Raw genomic sequence first — 21243 nt, 5'->3', positions numbered from 1 at the left:
GCCTGCTCTGTATGTAGCAGCTGTAAAACAAGGACATTATACTGTTAAGATTATCTGAGAAATTACATCAACAAAACCTTGCTGGTTATTACTCAGACGTCCTCTAGACTGTACCTATTAAGTCCAGCTGCTCCTGCTTTGGAGTGTTATTGCATATGGCCCCGTTGAGTGCGAAAACATAATCACTGCCAGCAGGTTTCAGAGAGCACATCAAGAAGAGATAATTCAAAATGTCTTATTCCTTTTAATTCTGTGTGATTTCCACTGTCTCATCAGAATGAGTTGCAGTCACGATTAAAGCTCCTTCCAGGTTCTGTATCAATGAAAGCAGATCCTCCTTCTTTTTAACCCTGCCTCTGATCCTATTAAAGCTGGATGCTTATCGCCTTCATCGGGTTTGCAATGGATGGGAGCTTAACTGCTTTTGTGCACATTGGCTCAAACTGACCAGACTGATGTTTCATTATTCCCCGATCAAGGTTACAACCTTGAGAAGAAACAAAAGGGAAAGCCTTGAAAACCGATTAGAGAATCAAATCATCAGATGTTATCAGCAGTGTCTTAATCATGGACGTCCCTCCCCTAAAACAACAGGCAGCACACCAATACAACCTGAACACTGAACTCTAACCCACGGTGTCTGCATAACATGCGATCGTATAGGTCTTTCAACACACAGGGCTCAACCTTTTGTGTAGCCCAACAGTGCCATCTAGGAGGATGAAAGAAGGATTAGGTTTGTTGAACTGTGGTGTTATAAAGAGTCTGCATAACATTTGCATTATTTCCACATGAAAATAATCCCCCGCACAACAAACAAACTCATGCCGACAGCGAAGGAAGGGAGGGGGCATGGCTCTGCTCACCTCACAGATGGAGGGTTATCCAAACAATGGCACCTTATCTGAGAAACATGCAAACATAGCATGGTCTGTGCAGACTGGCACGTTTCACCATACCACATTTATCAAACAGGAAGAGAGCAGGAAGTACAACCTGGAGATCCACTGCAAAATCCCAGCTGTGACTCCAGGAAATTCTCCCATTGTTTCTGGATTACCTCACCACAGAGGCCTTTCTTCTTCTTCTTCTTCTTCTTCTTCTTCTTCTTCTTCTTCTTCTTCTTCTTCTTCTTCTTCTTCTTCTTAACTTCTTATCTCCGTAGCCATGCCCTGTGTGAAGGAAAAGGGAACACACAACTGCCCTACAAAGGCAAAGTGCTGTAAAAATGCAGAACTGAGAAAAACAGCTTTTTGTGTTTTTCATTGTCAGGTTTAAGCATCAAATTATGAATAACTACCAAGTCTATAATTGATTAGATAAAGGTGGACTGAATTAAATTTATCTTTCTGTCTTTCTGACCAATTGTGACCATTTTATGGCATATTTTGTGACCAATTTGGACAGTTTTATGGCAGATACTGCACTTTTGCCTTGGTTTTGGTGCAGATACTGTTGGCTTGGTTTCACTGTGCTTTTTTGGATGGACAGCAAAATAAAAAGCCCAATAACTCTGGAAATTTTAGCAGTACCATTATCAAATTCTGCCAGATTGAAGAGAATACAGTATGCCACACTTTTGATTGGTCAAAAAAATACTGCACTTTGCCTATAGGGCAGACATTGCAATACAGTATGTGTGTAATTAATTAAATTTGTTTTATATGAGACATGGGTTTTAACAACAATGCCAGAAGATTGAAGATTGACTTTTTTTTTGTTTACATAGGCTGATAGGGATCAGTGTGGTGTCACTGGGGCCATATCACCAGCCACAAGCTGTGTGTGTTTGAGGTGAATGGGCAGTTAAAACAACAGCAGAGGCCACCCAAATATTTCACAGCCAAACACAAGGGCTTTAGGGAGGAGAGGACTTTTCTGAGACCTAAAGTGGACTTTTACCCATCTGAAGTCATATGAGTCAGTTCACCGCTGATTGCCATTCCCTTTTTCCTTGAAGCAATCGCCTTGACCCTTGTTTTGCATCCCCCCACAGGTGAGAAAACAGCGTCAGTGGAAACGGGTATTCAGTTGACGCCTGAGCAAAGGTTATTATGGGTTATTTCCATGGGCTGGGCGTTAGGACGTCCCACACTGAAGAGAGGGTGACGCCTAGCAGAGAAGCAGAAGTAGTAAAGAGCTCTCACACTGTTCCACTATTCACGGGCGACATACAGTCATGCACGTAGCCTACAGTTCCTGTTGGGTGGAGTTGTGTAATGTGCACAGCTTCACATGATTATCGAAGTTTGCCACCCAAGAAAATTGCAATATGCTACCAAAAATAATTTAGATTCTTCACAATTGATTATCTTTTAATTATGTTTAACAGAGCTTGCAGAATATATCAACTTAGATATTATTCAATAGACGTTTTAATTATTATTTTTTTGTTTTGTTATTATTGTCATTTGGTGAGGGAGTTTTACTGAATAGTTTTTCTTCTTTTTGTGTGTGTCAAATTGCATAAAGAATCTGCTAGCCTATCCAAGTGTTTTCTTGGATACTGTAATGTGGATCTAGTTGCAAAAACACATAGATCCTTATTTTTTTTATAATAATATATATAGACTTTTGTTTATTAATTGTTTTATTTATTATGTATTCATTTTGTTTATTTATTGTTTATCATTATTTATATTACTGCTTTTGTTTTTCTGACAAGATCTCAATACCTACAAGAGTGGTTGGAGTTAAGAATTGTTTTCACATAGACGATCTTTGTGGCGGGGTAACGCCATTGGTCAATGAAACTACCCAGGGGGCGGGGACTTCCGGCAGGCTCGTGCGGCCACAGTGCAGGAGTGGGCGTCTGAACCGTCTTCTTCCCCATCTCATACATGACTTCACCATTTACGTTACACAAGTTGTAGAATTTCCAGTCGCCGCCGGCCCCGCGAAGATGACGGAAAGCTCCGCGAACAAGCTGCTGAACGGAGACGCCTGCCACCGGACCTCAAACGGCAGAAAACCGAGCAAAAATGGCTTCGTGAAGAACCACTGCTTGTTTCAACAGCCACACAAGTATCGCCGCCCCAGGGAGAAGGTAAGGCCCAACCGTCAACTGCTCGGCGGGGGAGGGCCATAAACAAGCAGTGCTGTGTTTTAGTGGTGTGTTTACGAGCCTCATTTGAATTAAGGAAACAAAGTTAGCTTTTATGTTATTCATTATTTTTTTCCGTGTGCGTGTTGCGGCTATACATTCTTGTCTGTGAGTTGACGTTAATAAAGACGAAAAGTGAGAGCTGAGGCCATGTGACGGCAGCTTGACGTCATCTCTCAAGTAAACTCAACAACTTTAATCCAATTAGTTTGTCTTATTCAAATCATATACCGGTCTACCTGGCCTCACGTCCCAACCTAGTGGTTTGTCCCAATGCGACATGTTTCAGGAGCTGTTGTCAAATCTAACACTGGATTTCCTTTGAAATACTGGGAAAAAAGCTCCTCACATAGTATTAAAATATAAATAGTTATTCTATCAGTAAGGTTTAAAGTGTACATAATGCACAACCACCTGTGTTGCGTTTTAAAGCCATTGTTTGGTGGTGTATGCCACCTGATAGGGAGGGTTGTAGTGATGACTGCTATTGTAACCCTACACCCTGTTGTTGCTGTGCCCCTGAATGAGTGTGTATGTAGGTGTGTGAGTGAAGTTAGACTGGTTTCTGTTTACACTGATGAGGAGGACCAGGGTCCTGTTGTGCTGTTACCACATAGGTTGTCTATCTGTGTGTGTGTGTGTCTGTGTGTGTGTCTCCTGGGAGAGGAGGGCAGGCATGCTTCCACATGACCCTTCAGCGGGAGAGGAATGTCTCCAGGCCACGAAGGGTGTGGTCCCTCCTGGGGTGAAATGAAAAAAGGCACCACAACAGAGTGTATGTGTGTGTGTGGAGGTGGGGTACACACATGCTTTTGTTTTTTTTCTTTAGTTGTTTAGGTTCAAAACAGAGGAGAGATCTGCAAACCATACAGAACCAAGCAAACTCAAAGTAATACCCCGGTGCTTGCATTGCAGAATGTCACATTCCTGACTGAAGGGCTGCTGATTTTAACATACAGCAGATTTATTCAATCAGGTCCAGATGCTGTGGCTGTCATACCATACCAAAACAATAGCCACAGTTGATACCATGGCTGTTTGTGCTGTCAGATTTTGGCTGGTGAGGGATATATGCTGTTAATTATTCAAAGCTACAAGATAAGTTATTGTTTAACTTAAGATAACTATGCAACTCTCAGTAAACACCTCAGTGTGTTGACAATCCTTTATTTAGTGGCGTCAAAAGGAGTGACTGGGTGAACATTAATGATACTATGCACAGTGTTTACTGATGACAAACACTAGAGATACTTAGAAACACTACTGATATTGAAAAGTAGCATCATGCCATTAAGGGGATAGTTCACCCAAAATTCAAATTTCACTCATTATCTACTCACCCTCATGTTGACTAAGGGCTGGGAGAAGTTTCAGAGTCCTCCGTGCCTTCTCTGAGTTACAGCGGGGCTCGGCGCAGAACTGCACTGCTATATGACGGTTGCGAACGGAGCTCACTTTTCTTCGTCCAAAAAGACACACCAAAAAACATCCAAATACCTCCATAGTGCTCGTTTGTAATGTCCCTCTTGTATTGAAGCCCCGACATGAGAAATTGTTCCGGAAAAAATTAAGTCTATATTTTAAGCTTGTTTGTAGCGGAAGCTCCCAGTATCTCAGTTCACTGCTTTGCCTGTGTCTGTGCAAATCTTGCGCCATTTGCATTGACACCCAGTTCACGGCTCCGCAAATCGCGCGAGATTCCGGCAGAGCAACACTGGGAGCTTCCGCTACAAACAACCTTAAAACATAGACTTATTTAATTTCTTTCAGAACAATTTCTCATGTTGGGGCTTCAATACAAGAGGGACATTACAGATGAGCACTATGGAGGTATTTGGATGTTTTTTGGTGTGTCTTTTTGGACTAAGAAAAGTGAGCTCCGTTCGCAACCGTCATATGGACATGCAGTGCTGCGCCAAGCCCCCCTGTAACTCAGAGAAGGCACGGAGGACTCTGAAACTTCTCTCTTCTGAATTTTGGGTGAACTATCCCTTTAAACAGCTAGTAAAACTGGGATCATGATGATATTCGTCAACTCCACGAAGGACAAGTGCAGTATTAAGTCCATTTAAACCCTGACCTCAGTCACTGTCTGGTAATGAATTTCCCTAAGGGTCTGGGTCAGCTGAAAAAAAATTGATCTTTCTTTATTAGAGATCCCTCCATACAGGAATCATGATCCCAATAGGGAACAATAAAGGAAGTGATTAGAGGCAGGAATTTTATGAACAACCAGGAAAGTGATCTCACCAACAGCTTTCAGCTGAGATAACAGTGCCAGTAATCACTTAGTGGCAAAGAACCGTGCACTGAATTGACAATTAGCAGCTCATTGACTCATTCACTCTTTTTTTAGGCTTATTGTGAAACATTCACCTTGTGCAAGTTTTTTATTTTTGTGTAAACAGTGAAATGTGATCATCATCAGTTTAGCTGCAGAGCAAGCATGTGAAAGTACAGATCCCCAAGGTGTACTCTTCTCAGGAGGGTGGCCTTGCTGTGTCCAGGTATAAAGGAACGACACAGGCCCCCTACATCTGCTCAGTCTCTGTTTGTGCACACAGGTATAAAATATTAAGCAAACGTGACGTCAGGAAAATTGGATTTAGCTGCTGTGGTCGGCGCCGGTATGCAACAGTGACTTTGAGTGGTGTACTGGATGGACGTGGATGTGTTTTCGGGGGCGGTTTGCAAACCATAGCTACTGGATTACCAGCCTCTCAAAGCATTTTTTGGCACTTTTAGAGAGAGTGGGACCTGTTTGACTGGATACACACACTGCAGTTCTCTCCTTTTCCCCGGCTCAGAGGTATTTCTTGGAGAAGCATGACTGGTCACATGAGGTATGGTTGCTAAGCTGCAGGGTAGAGCCTATAATGAGTGACCGCCCTCATTTGTTTAGTGTTGGGTTTGTAGACAGCCGGTCCACAGTCCAGCTGGGAATTATAATGCTAGTATTTTTCTTTTCTGGAGTGTGTGGCGCTCCTCCAGCATGTGACCACCTTTTGTACGGGCCCATAATTCAAGATCAATATTGCTATTCATAAAAGCCAATGAATTAGAACCCTGGTTGATGTCCATTTTACAGCTCACTGGTCTGTGGGGGCCCGGGCGTGGTGAAGTCTCTGTGAATAAATGTGCTTATGGAACCTTTATTGGCTTTCTAACTCTTTCCAAGAAAAACACAGTTTTAACAAATCAGCCCTGCTGTCATTTAGTGTGTGCCCAACTTTTACTGGATTGGTCTGGTCTGCTCTCCATCACAGTTTATTGGGCTGCCTAATGTGGCAGATTTAATAAGTAAACAGACTTGTAGTATAGATAAACCATTACCTTTTATAGGAGTAACCAGCAGCTGTTTAGGGTCCGCTTATTTGAACAAAAAGTGGTATGAGTTGCTTCTCTTCTGAACTCCTAAATCTGTTCCTTGGACTCCAGATGTATTTGTGTTTATACTAGCATCAAATCTGTGTTTTTAAATTTGAATTGTAACTTTTAGAGACATGTTATTGCAAGTTCTTTGTACTTTATTCGCCCCCAGAACCACAATGTCACACACAACTCCAGCCTGTACAAGAAGCCCTTTGTGGAGTCGTTTGAGGAGACCCCTCTACTGGTGGCTGTGCTCACCTACATGGGCTACGGCATCCTCACCGTCTTTGGCTACCTCCGAGACTTCCTCCGCCACTGGAACATCGAGAAGTGTCACGTGGCCCGGGAGAGGGAGGAGCAGAAGGTACATTAATATTTACAATTGGGGATTTTTGAATGCAGAAGCTAATTAAAAACAAACCGTAGGTCCAGCCATTCAAGTCTGAACATTAAAACCATTGTCTCAGTAGACTTAGACTACACTACTTTTGGCTGATTATCACCTGGTAGAGTGTTTTTGCCTACATCAATAGTAAATTAACAATCAGTGCTTCTGTTCCCATTTCTTCTGTAGGATTTTGTCCCACTGTATCAGGACTTTGAGAACTTTTACACCAGGAACTTATACATGAGGATCCGAGACAACTGGAACCGACCAATCTGTAGCGTCCCCGGTGCCAAGATGGACCTGGTGGAGAGGGTTTCCCATGACTACAATTGGACCTTTGAGTAAGTTGCTGTGTTGTGGTGGGGAGTGTGCACACAGGCTTAATTTAGAATCGAGGCGTTGTCCATGGTGGTTATTCCTTCCCCACAGGTGGGACTCTGCGCCTCTGATCCTTAGTTCGTCGGGAAGCTCACCAATGAGCACTTTAAGCCATTGACCTTGTATTTCTATAAGAGTGATGCAAGCCATGATTCAGATGGTTATGTTGAAAGCACCAGTATCTGTCACATGGCACTGAACAGAAACTACTGCTACAAAGCAGTCTGAAATGCATACCTCGACACAGCAATGGTACAAGTATGAACTTAGGATGGCGCAATATTTAAATGACTGGTGTGTATTTGATTTAATTTTGTTTATTTACTTTATTTCTAATTGATAAGGGCAAGAGAATTGAGAACGCCTTAACTCAGTACACACAAGAACCGAGTCCTTTGGTATTCCAGACACAAACACACAGTAGTATACCCAATCAGTGTTATCACTCATTGTTAGCAGGACTAATATATATAGTGCTTTGTGAAACAGTTAAAACACATTTTGGAAATTGCATTAATATCTCAGACTCTGCAGATAAACCGTTCTGAGAAGTCAAGGTTGTGTCATATTTTTGTGATTCTGACTGGTATGTGTGTAATGTACACAGCTTTGTTGTATTTTGTTCTCTGTTTGCCTCTGCTAGGTCAGTTCCCTTTGGACAATAAACTATTGTATATTATCACCACGCTTGATAACCGTGGCGGTTAGGACAACATTGAGTAGGAACCTGTTGCCAAGCAACCAGTGCAGACAAAGTCACCCTGTTGAACCTAATTATTTCTATTAACCTAGAGTCAGGGTACCTGTTCTGTGTCTGACTCTCTGGGTCTCTGTCGCTTTCAGTCACACAGGGAAAGTGGTGAAAGACGTCATCAACATGGGCTCATACAACTACCTGGGCTTTGCTGAGAACGTCGGGGCGTGTGCCGACGCTGCTATCGAAGCCACGCAAAAGTACGGCGTCGGAGTGGCCAGCACTCGCTGTGAAATGGGTAAGAGTGGAAAAAAAAAAAAAAAACTTCTAGCCCTTATGATCAAGTAATAAAGGAGTGTTTCTTTTCATTATAAAAAGGCACAAAGAGTCACTTGAACATGTCTCTCAGGAGACAAGTTACAGTACACGAATGGGGAGTTGTCATTAAACTGAGAATGTGTCATTTCCAGGTAACCTGGACATCCACGAAGAGATGGAGCAGTTGGTTGCCAGGTTCCTTGGTGTTGAGTCATCCATGACTTTCGGGATGGGTTTCGCAACCAACTCTATGAACATTCCTGCTCTTACTGGGAAGGTATGGAATTTCATTCACTTCCTTTGTTTTCCTTTTCTTGCTCTCCACACAACAGCCTGTTCCTCTTGATTTGATTGCTTTTGGATATTCTTTTGTTTCTTCATGGCCACAGTGGCCCTTCCTTGGTCCCACACTGTAATTGTAAGCAAGCAACAGTTTTTAGTGCTTTACTGTTCAGGAAAAACACTGTTTCCTGTGGTAAGTGAAAAATATTTTCAGATGTACGGCCAAGCTCGAAAAGTTCAGACTGTTCCACAACACACTAGTTTCCGGGCCGGAGCTTTCAAAACAGAGCTGCAGGTCAGAGAGTGATATTTGGCCTGTCCCAGTCGCTGTTGTTCTAACCCCAACAAATCACACACACACACACACCAGTGCTCCTTACGTGTGTCCTTATGTACTCTTTTCTTCTATAGCCAGTGCTCGATCAGGAAGTAGCTGACAGCCGTGTGTACCTTGAGTCAAAGAACACATTTCCTGATGAAATGAGGGGAAAACAAAAATGCAGATGGTCAAAAGAAACATACGACGAGACAGTACACATCTGACGCACTGCCCCTGTCACAAGGGTTCATAAATTGTTAACTATACTCGTGATCCTTCTGCTAACTCACATCCTTATGTCATGGTGGAATTGTGTGTTATGTAACAAGCTCATTCATTCAATGACCAGAGGAAACTGTGTGACGTGTGTGAATTTCTGGATGTGCTGACTTCATATTAATCATCAAATGAACAACAATTCCCATCCTGGATTTACGTTACTCCAGCTTTAGACCTGTGAAAACACTTGCTCTTGTTTATAAGTGAGCTTGTGCTCTGTTTAATGCAAAATCATATTTACTTCAACAGGCTATCATATCTTTCACTTATGTCATTGTCTGTTTTTTTTGTTTTTTTTTACGAGGCATACTGGTTTTGTCACTGGTGTCACATTCTGTCATGAAATGGATTTTGCAATAATGTGATTACCATGATACACACACACACACACACACTTTGGGTTTATCACACATTACATTGATTTACATTGCACAACACCAGATGAACTATGTCACAGTTGTCACACCCACAGGTTAAGTACGGGCAACAGGCTTATTCAACTTAATGTGGTGTGTGTATAGCACTGACTTCATGTGATGCATCCTGAACTTTTAACAATGCATGTTGGAGCTGCAAGATGTCACAACATCACATGCCACTAAAACAGGCAGCTACAGTTTTCTTAAATGCTGCAGTTGCTCCCACGGTCTCAATTCTAATAGAAAATTAGACAAACATCATTTGTGACTATTCATTTCTAACGTATCAAAAGTAAAATCAAGTAGATAACAGTATTGGCAATACTCTTTATATGTTACAGAGACTAATCTGGGCAAGTCATTGCTCAACATTGAACATTTTGCAAGCGGGGCTCTAAAGAAGTACTGGTGTTTGACTTTGGCTAATTAGGTGTTGCCTCCCTTGCAACATAGAAATCAGATTTTAAAAAACACAACTCTGCAACATAAGTTCAAAAAGAAAAATGTCTTTCTCTCTTTTTGTTTCAGGGTTGTCTTATCCTGAGTGATGAGCTGAATCATGCATCGCTGGTGCTGGGAGCCCGCCTGTCTGCCTCCACAATTCGGGTCTTCAAACACAACAGTAGGTGACCTCCAATGCCAAGCACCTTTCATGAGATCAGTCAGATAGGATTGTGACTTGTGCGCACATCCTGCACATTCACTAAAGTCACAGGATGAAAGAGGCTGTAATGGACCTTTTATTATTATAGAGACCATCATTTGCTGTAATCTGCTTTTACTTACAGTTGCTTCATTGAATGCAGTTTGTCTTTACTACAAAGGACAGGCTTACTTACTTGACTTTTACAGCTCTGCATTAATTCACTTTGTTGAATCACACAGTAGTCACTGACTGTGGGTGTGGTGTGATTTATCTATTCATTTTAAGGACAAACACACACAGGTACATGTATACACACAGTCACCAGAGATCCTGACTCATCCAGGCCAACGATCAGCCACCAGGAACTAGGCAGGCTTAGTGCTAAGGAAACACTTGGTGCTTCAAAGGGTTGCAGCCATAAAATATTGACGCTCATCCATTACTCCACAAAAGCTCTCCGATTACTTTAGAGGAATAAGATCTATCCCTGGCCGACAAACCCTTTTCTCTGGCTCAGAGATGTCCTTTTCTCACTATCGGTTGTTTAATAAGTAACTTGAAACTAGTGTGGGAAAGTGTTTAATTCGGAAACTCCTTTTTGTATTGCAGACATGCAAAGCCTGGAGAAGCTGCTGAGAGACGCCATTGTACACGGGCAGCCGAGAACACATCGACCATGGAAGAAAATCCTCATTGTGGTGGAGGGCATATACAGGTACACACCATCATTTTTTAATTTCTCTTACAGTAGATCTAACTCTAGCCCTTACACACACAAACATACAGGCCAGAAAATTGCCTGAGCCAAATAACACGCTGCCATTAACCTTAAGCTAACTTAGCTAATTAAGTTTTATTTCTGCTATATTGCGATTCCACCAAGTATTTTTATGCCACAGCTGTATCACACTGCACTGTGTTTACTGCCAATTACTTGACACCCACAGCTGTCTGGGTGAGAACTCATTAATCTTTATTTAGCTTGACTAGCAGTTAATTTGTCATTTTATTTGTACATTTGAACAAAAGGCTGACAAAAGACAACACCTTTCAAAATACTTGTGTGTTGTATTTACCCATAATGCATCTGTAACAGATCTGTAACTTGTTAAAGACATGTCACACTGCAAAGCTCTTGGGTTTCCTTTTATGATACGGGCATAGTACCAACATTTTATAGGATGGCTAAGCAGTATTTCAGCAGATGAGACTTCAGTGTAAGAAGTCTCTGCTGACTCAAACAAACAACAACTGGACAGAGACATTTTTACAAAATGTCAATACTAATACCTAAGGGTTTCTACTGTAGGACACACATCTCCTACTCACAGTCCCTTCATGGTGGCAGCATTCCCCGATTTCACTTTGTTTAAATATAGAAAATAATGGCAATTTGGAAGTGTGCCCACTCTCCTTTTAGGATAATCTATTCCTTGTTCTTTGAAGTGTACTTACTATAAAGGTAATTGATCGTGTTGATCAATATAGATCTCAGTGAAGCTGCCTGACATAATCAATGCCCTTTACTAATGCAATGTTAATGGAGTTTCATGTCCTCTGGGATCTCAAAGCAAATGCTTCAACTGCTAAAATAGACAGTGCTTGCACACACACATATTAACACCCACGCCAGTGTCAGAAGTTGTCTATAGGGTCAACTGCTCCACATGGCCCCTCAGCTACACCGCAGCTTTCTGACTTCATTGAGGTTGTGATTGTCAGTCAGTAAACGCAAACATGTATATCAGCTGGAAAGATGATGTCATTTAAATGAACTACTTGTATTATTTAAGTGCAGTGCCTTCAAAGCATATTCAGACCTCGTCACTTTTTGTACACTTTATTGTGTTTTATATTGAATAATAAATTATAAACAAATATACCTGTCATTTTCGCCCACCAATCTGCTGGCATAATAACACATTAAAAATGTGTTTCTTACCAAATTGTTTTTTTTTCTTCTCAAGTATGGAGGGATCCATTGTGCGACTACCAGAGGTCATTGCCCTGAAGAAGCGCTACAAGGCCTATCTGTACCTGGATGAGGCCCACAGTATCGGAGCCCTGGGGCCTAACGGGAGGGGGGTGGTGGACTACTTTGGCCTGGATCCCAAAGACGTGGATATCATGATGGGGACGTTCACCAAGAGCTTTGGTGCTGCCGGGGGATACATTGGAGGCAAAAAGGTTGGTGAAGTGTTTAAATTAAGGAGATCTCAGATGACACATATGAAGCGTCCTCTGCTTGAAGGGAATAGTAGCTAGAGCACCTAGTCCTCTTTAGAGGCCATAGCAAGTTCCTAGACTGAAACCCAGCACGTTGTGTGTCATTCAGTTTTAGTGTTACACAATACTGTTTACCAGCAATGGGAAACTTAGCTTCCCATTTGTCTGAAAATGATCTGATTCATGATAAACTTTCATTTTCAGTCAGTGCAACTGAACAACTCGGTTCAGTGGTAATTTCGTACCACTTAAGTTGGACTTGGGAGAGAAAAATATTCAAATACAAGATGGAACTACATCTTAAGCAACACTTCAAATACAGAAGTAACTATCTGTGACACTTTCCACAGTTTCCAGATGAGTCCTGCTCAGATCACACTGTATATTGACTGAAATATTGTTTGTGAGGAAGCCCATGTCCTAAGCATTCAACTTAGTGAATTAACAGCATTTCTATTGTGAAGCTGCTTATGTATCAAACTACAGTGTCTCCTTCATTTTAATGTTTCACGTTTCTGTTGTAATTGGCCAACAGAAGAGGTAACGTTAATGTCATTTCTCTGCAGGAGCTGATTGACTATTTGCGACGCCACTCTCACAGCGCTGTGTACGCTACCTCCATGTCCCCTCCTGTGGCCCAGCAGATAATCACTTCTATGAAGATCATCATGGGAGAGGACGGGACCACACTTGGTAGGTGCCTGAAACGATACCGATCAAATAGAAGCAACTGTGGCGATGTCCTTTTTTGCCTTTGTCCGATTGGAGATTTTACTTTTTCTGGTCTGCTGGTATCACACATGACCACAAGATGGCAGTATGGGCCTTTTTACTCAGACTTTCATTCCAGCAGGCCTGAGGTCTTAAGCTGAGGCATTTGTTGTCTTTCAACTCCCTTCACCTTTGCCAGCTTTTGTACTTTGACTTCTTTATACTGTGTGCGCCTGTTTATGCTCCACATGTTTTATTCACAGCCGAGTGATAAAGGCTGCTATCGCTGGCAATGACTTACCAGTAAATAAAGGTGTGTTACACAGTCTTATCATATTATATGTCATGTGTAAACGCATTCTAAGTATGATTGTAATGCCACGTGGGTGCGTGCCCTTCCTACATCGACGTGCACACACGCCCTTTAGATTGTAAAGTGGGATAGGAAGGCCATAAATAGTCACTTCCTGTTATACAGTGACAGCTAGTCTTCTTTTGTTGTTCCTGTAGAGATAGTTGTCATACCAAGTTGCACAACATTGCTTTGGAAAATGTTGTTTATTTTCTATTATTTTGAAATGGGCTCTTTGAGCGTGTCTTTCCTTGGCTGAAAAGTTGCTCTTAAATGTTGCAGGTGTTTTCTTTCACTCACCAGTCTGATGACGGTGAGATAAAGCCTGCAGTATGGCTGGGTTTCATGTTTCATGCGGTTTTGCATATTTGAAGGTCTCCCTGTAGTCCGCCACAGCAGTTTCCTCCTGTCTTTATCTTTCAGGATGTGATTTCTTTTTTTTTCTTTGAAACCGGTAGGTGGACAGTCCCTTGCCCTCTCTCTGAGTCACGCCGGTCTAGAACAAGGTCTTGAATCGGTGGTATGCCGTCTCCTCTACCGTTTCCCTTTATGGCTTTCAGATGTGTGTTTCATTACATTTATGTGCTTCTTTGCCCTCACGCTGGGTGCAGCACAGCATGGCGCACAGGGCCAGAGATCTGTGCAGATCAAACCCTGTTGGACTCGTAGCCTGCACACACAAACAGATCACCAAGGCTTGTTTTTCTTACCGGGCGGCACCTCTTTAGTCTTTACGGAGCTTGATTGATGCAGCCTCCCTTAAAATGCTGATATAAGATCAGATTACCTTACTCCCCAGCCATTCAACCATTAGGAGCAGGAATAAACACCTAGTGTATCCTGTGTAGTGTGGCCTTTCCACAATGTCATCAGCTCTGTCTTCAAACTGTTTCTGAGAAGAGAAGGCCAAACTGGCTGACCTTGCAACATATCCCAGCCTGACATGTTTTCCTTGTAGAAGACTAACAATGACAGTCTGATTGGTTGCAGCCCCGTCACTGTTTGAAATTCAAGCCTTTGAAGACCCAGACACTGACATGAAGTTGAAGTGACAGCTGAGCTGCCTGCTAACGGTTTGTTGGTGCGTTCGAGTTGCTAAGGGCGGCTGCTCATGGTTCCCGGCAGCGGCCTGCATCAAAATGGACATTTGTTGTTTGAAGCTTACATCAATCAGATATGTGGATGATACATAGGGGTACAAAAGGGGGCAAAGCTTTTTTCAATTTGAAGAGAATGCTAAGAAGCAAATCTGAATATCATACATTACTTATTTTTTGCTGCCAACTGATGCTGAGAATAGCTTTGGATTCCTTGTCTGGGAAAAAAAAAGTCTGGATAAATATAATGTCAGACTTTGTTGTGTCTCAGGGTGCTTTGAAGCCGTGATGATTTTGCTCTGTTATTCAGCAAAGCCAGGCAGATGTGTGTAGCTGTCGGTGCTTTGTGCCGTCCGGTTATTTGCTTTGTTAAGATGCTGTCCATGGAGGCTCGGCCCGAGGATTCAGTGAATGGCTCCACACTGTGCGTCAGACTGACACATGAGGATTGATGCCTGTGTGGCTTCAGCCCCTTGACCTCAGACTTCAAGAACCCTGGTTATCTTCAAAGGCCAGCGGTGAAGTGCTGTCTCCAACAGTGTAAAGTGATTAGTTATAGTTACTTGTTACTTTCTAACTAAGTTAGTAACTGTATTACTACATTATAAAAGTAACTAATCACCAGGAAAAGTAACTATTGTGTTACTTTTTTTTATAAAATGCTCAAATATGTCAAATTACTTGGACTCGCCCCCTAACCCCCTCACCATAACCCTGACCTCCCGTTTATCTGGAACTAACCGACTCACCCAATATTCCTCCACACAGGCAGGTTCCTCTGCGTTGCTGCCTGTGCGTAGGAATACTGAGTGAGCTGGTTAGTTCCAGATAAACAGCTTTTTTCCGACTTAGTTGATGGACTGAAAAGTGTGTATAATGTACACTTTAACATATGAATTATTTTGTGACAGGTCTTCTTGAGTCAAGTAACGGAGCATTTTATTGCCAGTAATGATAACAGCGTTATAACGGGAGAAACAGCAACTGTTTTTGATTACTTGTTACTGAAAAAAGTAGCGCTGTTATTTTATAACGCAGTTATTCCCGTCACTGGTCTCCAAATTTGTGTAACATGTAAGAAGACAAGGTCGTTTTACATTTGCTGACATGGTTTTGTTCCTGAACTTATCAGCTCATCAACTCTAACTCGTTACTCCACCCTGTATCATGTTAGACTTAAAATTGCAGATTAAAAGCAGACTCTTTAGAGTACAAAAATTATCAGTGAAGGAAAAGGCAGAGAAACGATGTGTAGAAGAGCTGCTCCGCTCACCCCCACAGGTGTTCTGGCTGATTAGACCTGCACAGGTTGCCTGAAACTGTGAGGTCACTTACAGTAATCACAATAGAGTCCTGTCCCAACAGGTGCCGTGGAGCTAATACAGTACAGAGTGTCAGTCAAGGACAGTGTGTGTGGGCACTGAGCTGATGAGGAGAGAGCTAATCAGGCAAATGAAGTGAAAACACCTGTGTGGGTGCACCACGGTGACGAGGGGCTTCAATCAGAGCCGAGAGACTCTGAGTTTTCTAATTGCAGCAGAAAAGCAGTTAAAAAAAAACACGCACAAGCTTTGTTAATAAGTAAAATGTTGTTAGTATTATGATTGAATCTCTTAATAGGATTTTCCTCATCAGTGAACAGTCTCTACAGTGTTAATTCACAGCCCCTCAGCAAGACCTTTAACCATGCAGGGTGACAAGATGGTCGAAGTTGCCATAATAATTTAACTTTTTTAATTTGTCCGTCACCCATCTCTTACCAACAACAAGTATATGCCTGTGTTGTTAAATGTAGTTCTAAAACAGCACTTTTTCTCTGTGTACTCCAGGTGCTGATCGCCTCAGGCAGCTATCAGAGAACACCACCTACTTCCGCAGGAAACTGCGCGAAATGGGCTTCATCATCTACGGCAATGACGACTCGCCTGTGGTACCAATGATGCTCTACATGCCCGCCAAAATTGGGTATGCCTACTACGTCCTCATGTTATTTATATTTACTATTAAATCAATGCATTTTAACATCAGAGATAAGAATGGTGGGTGATGGGTAGAATAGAATTTATGTTGATGTGTGGAAAGCTGTGAATTACTTCAGTTTAATGCATTGAAGAGAACATCTTCAGGATGTCATGGTGTGTTAATGGTTTGCCCAGTGTTGCCCTGTGTCTAATGGTGGCGTTGCTTTACAGGGCTTTTGGTCGGGAGATGTTGAAGAGGAACATCGGCACAGTGGTGGTCGGCTTCCCAGCGACACCCATCATCGAATCGAGGGCTCGTTTCTGCGTTTCGGCCGCGCATACCAGAGATATGCTAGACACAGTAAGTCTCCCAGTCGGTCCAGTTACTTCCTGAAACAGAAAAATAACTGACAATGCAGGTGGTCTGCATAGTGTATGTTTATTTTCAAACAGTGCATAAAGGTGAATGTTAGTAGACGTTAATGCTGCAAAACTCCATGTTAAAATCAATTCGGAAATGATTTTTTAATACAAAAAATGGTCTGAGACTGATGACAGGAGACATCAGTGGCAGCTCCTTTGTCTTTTCTTGTTATTTTTCCTTTCATTTATTATTACCAAAAGTTTTCCTCAGAAGTACTGGCAAAACAGATCCTTGTGAACTGGCGTGTCTATAATTTCCACTTGCAGGAGCAACAGAAAAACTTTTATTGGGGCGGAAACTAAATCATCTTGAAAATCTAATTTAACTTGTTTATTACTGTTATTTTAAAATTTATGTTTTTGATTAAACAATAACAACATGCAAACAAAAACACTCCAATTATTGAATCCTGCCACTTCCAGGCTACCGCAGCCACATTTATCACTCAAGATGTAAGAGAAAGGCACATTTGATCTCTCCTCAGAGTCTGTCTTCTTAAGCCCTGGATCCAGTCGAGAGGATGTCGTTACAGATGTTTATAGCTGAAGACTTTATTTATCCTCAACATGGAATAAGAGTTTATTTGGATTCATGGATGATCGTGGATCCAAACACTCAATAAGGCTTTCTCAGCTGTTAATCAACCAGATCTGTCTGTCTGGCTGCTGACTGACAGCTTTGTGTGAGTGTGTGTGTCTGTTGAATAATAAAGGCTCCCAATATGTCCTTTATTATGAAGAAACTTGGATGGCCAAGTTGTCTCTGAGTATTATGGTGTGGCTCAGACAGAGACTTTTATTTGAGCTGCTCTGTCTCTCCAAAGACACTTCATTCATCTTACTGAGGAGCATGTCAACACCGTTTGTAATAGTCCATTTAAAGGGCATCAGCCTGTCTTTGTAGAGCACTTCGAGGAGCCGCTTTTTCCGTCTTTGGAAAAGCCAGCTCTCGCTATTTCTCAAACCACTGAATCAGAAAAAAGGTCAGGAGGAAGGTAAATTGTTTCCAGGTGTCCTGCAGCGTTGCAATGCTGATACAGTCTCTTGTGGAAGAAGTGGAGGAGTCTCTGTTCAGTTGTGGTTTATGCAGGCAGGCCTTCTGTTCACCTTTTCTTTTTCGAAGCCCCCTTTCCTTTACTTCTCTGACATATTCAGTGGTTAAAATCCAAGTGTGATTACGGTTTATCACTTCATTTATCACCTCTGAAAGAAATCTCTTTTCAAGCTGTGAGTGTTTTATTGTCTGTCTCACTATCTACACTCATCCTAGCTGGTGTAAATCATGTCTCTTTGGAGTCAGATTAATAGCATTCTTCCTCTTCCTATTCCAGGCATTGGCAGCCATCGGTGAAGTGGGTGACCTGCTGCAGCTGAAGTACTCGAGACGTGAACAGCCGCTTCCCTCTCTGGGATGGATGTCAGAGGAGAGCCTGCTGCAGGACTGAGCCACATCGCCCCCTCCTACCAAATCACTTTCCCTCCCTCACTTTACCTTTTCTTGTTTGATATCCCTCATCCCTCTGAGCCAGTCTCTCCACCCCACGTCTTAATTTCTCTTGGCATCGGACTCTCGAGGACCCACCAGAACCTAAGCCTTCAACCCGGTCCACCCCGTTCTAAGACCTGCACACTAGCATCGCTCATTAGCCTGTGTGCAGTCAGTGACCTGTCCAGCTTCTTCACCCCTAACAGGGGAGGACCAAAATCACCCTCATCATCCTGTGTCCGTTTGTTACAGAGCGCATTGACAGCCTTTCAGTTTGTCCTAGCTTATTGTGACTACACCAGTCTAACGTCAAGTCTTATCCCTGTGTGCACATTAAATGTGTATCTTATTTGTGCAATAATAACAACGTGGAGTTTCTTTGTCAACCAGCCTGGAGCAAAGTAGACCGACTTTTTTTTTGTTTTGTTTGTTTTTTTGTCATGAGTTCATACTCATGCACTTGGAGAAAACGAAATCTGATCATAGCTATTGCTATGATGCACTCAAAGGAAAAAATTATATATGTAAATATTATTTATCCCGAAGTTGGTAAAACTGCCTTAGGGTAGCCTCCCAAACCTCAAAGTGAGATACATTATTTCACAGGAGTAACATAAGCATGTGTTCTCCTTATGTATTTATCTGATGGCTTTTTCCTAATCACTTTTACTTGAATAGAGAGTATAGAATATTGGGTTCTTTCCCTCACCAAAGGATATATATATGTATAGATATATTTTCTACCTTTTCTCTTAAAATGCAAAGCAGATGTTCCAAACGAATAAAATTTAACAGGGAAAGAATCCCAGGGAGCAAGACTAAGGAATATTTTTTACTGCTTATTTTCTAGAAATATTTTTCATTCTTATTTACTGTTTACACCTGCACTCAAAAACTTGAGCCCAGTGTCTTTAACATTTCTATAAGCTAATGAGCTACATGTGTGATTTTTTTTTTTTTTTTTCTATTTTGGTTCAGCCATTTTCACTCAAGTGCTTTCATGTGTTTCAGCGTCGACACCCATCTCTGAGCACGATGACACGCTGTAACTAGGATCTGTATGTATGACGATGCTGTGCCCACGTTTATCCGATGTACAGACGGCTTTATTTATTTGTCAGTTTTCTGCTATCTTACGTTTGTCAGAAAATCTTAACTATTACCTGAAAGGCAGCTCCAAATGTGTCCCAGTGGAAGGTATGTGTTTTAACTGACTACTTACACGTCTTAAATTCAGTGCAGCACTACTGACAGGCATTGTAAATGCACAGATGACGTAGTCACTGAAACCTTCATACATTTGTATAAATATGCTTTAAATGTACTTGTTTTCGTATAATTTATCAGCTGTGATCATCTTCTGGAGTGACATTCCATATCAACTTGCTTTCATTGTTCAGTTTTTGTTTTATTTTAGTGTTTTGTCTGATTTTTTTTTTTTTTTTTCTGTGTGAGATCACCCCAAACACGGCGTACATGACATGTCTCCGTCAAACATTGTGTTCACGTGTGTGTTTACGTTCTGTCACTTTACTGATGTGAATTGGAGGGTGCTTCGGTGCAGCCAGTCTAAAAGCTGGCAATTGTCTGGCTATGTGACCAATCCTACACATGTTCACCAAAGTGATTCAACTCAACACAAGTTCAGAGATGCTTTTGTTGATATTTATGGCATTTTTTAGCACAGCACGCCAAGGTTTTTTGGGGTCTCTTGTTAACTGTACATCCTTTAGACATTAGTCTTAATTTTGTGTGAGTCATTCCAATATTGTGTTTTTTTTTCTTTTCTTTCACAGAAAATGGCTTGAATAACAACTCAGAGATGCATTTGCTTTTAATAAATGTAATATAAAAGGTGGAACACATGACTATGATCTGGATTTGCACTCTTCAGAAATGTGCTCTGACATAAAGAATTTCTTCTTGTCAGAGTTTCCTCTCTAGCTGTCTGCAGCACCATGCAGTATGTTCGGCCTCTACATTTCTGTCTATGGAGGCAAAAATGTAATTGCAAACAGCAACGTGACGGTTTCTCTCAGCCAGTTTTCCCTCACTGAAACTGAGGAATTAAAGTCCAGAGAGATTATACAAAGGCGAACTTGCTCACAGCTCTTTGATGTGATGTGACATGTTTCCAGCCTATCTACCGCAAATACCTGCGATCTGACCTGCAGTGACCATTGGAAAAGTTACTTATCATTTGCTTTTGCCCTTGGAGTTGTGTTTGGGGTTGAAGATAAACCACTTAGAGGAGTTTGTAAAGCCATGATGTTTGTTGACCATGCTGGTGGAAACAGTGCTGCAAAGATTAAATCACTTTCTTAGTATCAAGTTCTGGAATGGGTTTGTGTTTATTTACAGCACACACAGGCTTTAGTCACCGCTTAAAAGCTCTTGACAAACATGTTGTAGAGCCTTTTTGACTGATAAGTCACTGACATCCTGCCATTATACAGCATTCCACATTGGCCACTCATTCACTACAGTCTTAAAATGGTAATTTTCTAAAACAGTATGCCAGCAGGATGAGATAATAACTTGTTTGAGTTCAGAGGCAAAACAAGTCTAAAGAGGAGAAAAAACGTGACAGAGTAGACTGTAGGAAGGAGGAGAATGATTTCACTTATTTATTCATATCAGAGTCTGATAAATGGACCTTTCTCTTGTGAAGTGAGTAGCCAAATGTCCACACTCCTCTGCAGCCTTTTGTAGGTAACAAGCCAACTAAACCTTTAAGGCTACCTTATCAAGAAACTCCGTGGCCCAGCGCAAACCCCCTCCACACACAG

The 21243-nt window shown here is 41.8% G+C and overlaps 1 protein-coding gene across 1 annotated transcript; it reads left to right on the top strand.

Annotated features, from left to right (window-relative positions):
* Window positions 1-2800: 2800 nt before the first annotated feature.
* On the top strand, window positions 2801-20750 carry sptlc2b (serine palmitoyltransferase, long chain base subunit 2b). Its single transcript, XM_084000463.1, has 12 exons — window positions 2801-3046; window positions 6645-6839; window positions 7050-7204; window positions 8085-8233; window positions 8406-8530; window positions 10081-10174; window positions 10808-10913; window positions 12166-12385; window positions 12991-13117; window positions 16414-16549; window positions 16777-16906; window positions 18300-20750. Exons 1-12 carry the CDS (start codon window positions 2903-2905, stop codon window positions 18411-18413), a joined length of 1695 nt encoding a protein of 564 aa, XP_083856589.1. The 5' UTR covers window positions 2801-2902; the 3' UTR covers window positions 18414-20750.
* Window positions 20751-21243: the final 493 nt, after the last annotated feature.

This window comes from Trachurus trachurus, assembly GCF_905171665.1.
Source record: "Trachurus trachurus genome assembly, chromosome: 24".
NCBI lineage: Eukaryota > Metazoa > Chordata > Actinopteri > Carangiformes > Carangidae > Trachurus > Trachurus trachurus.
This window is presented reverse-complemented; position numbering and strand designations above follow the sequence as displayed.

What these genes read in the sequence shown, in the direction of transcription:
- sptlc2b (XM_084000463.1), top strand. Translation starts at nt 2,903, where the DNA reads ATGACGGAAAGCTCCGCGAACAAGCTGCTGAACGGAGACGCCTGCCAC. An exon ending in TCGGGTCTTCAAACACAACA is followed by an intron (nt 10,175 to 10,807) that starts GTAGGTGACCTC and finishes TTTGTATTGCAG; the next exon opens with ACATGCAAAGCCTGGAGAAG. An exon ending in TACATGCCCGCCAAAATTGG is followed by an intron (nt 16,550 to 16,776) that starts GTATGCCTACTA and finishes GTTGCTTTACAG; the next exon opens with GGCTTTTGGTCGGGAGATGT.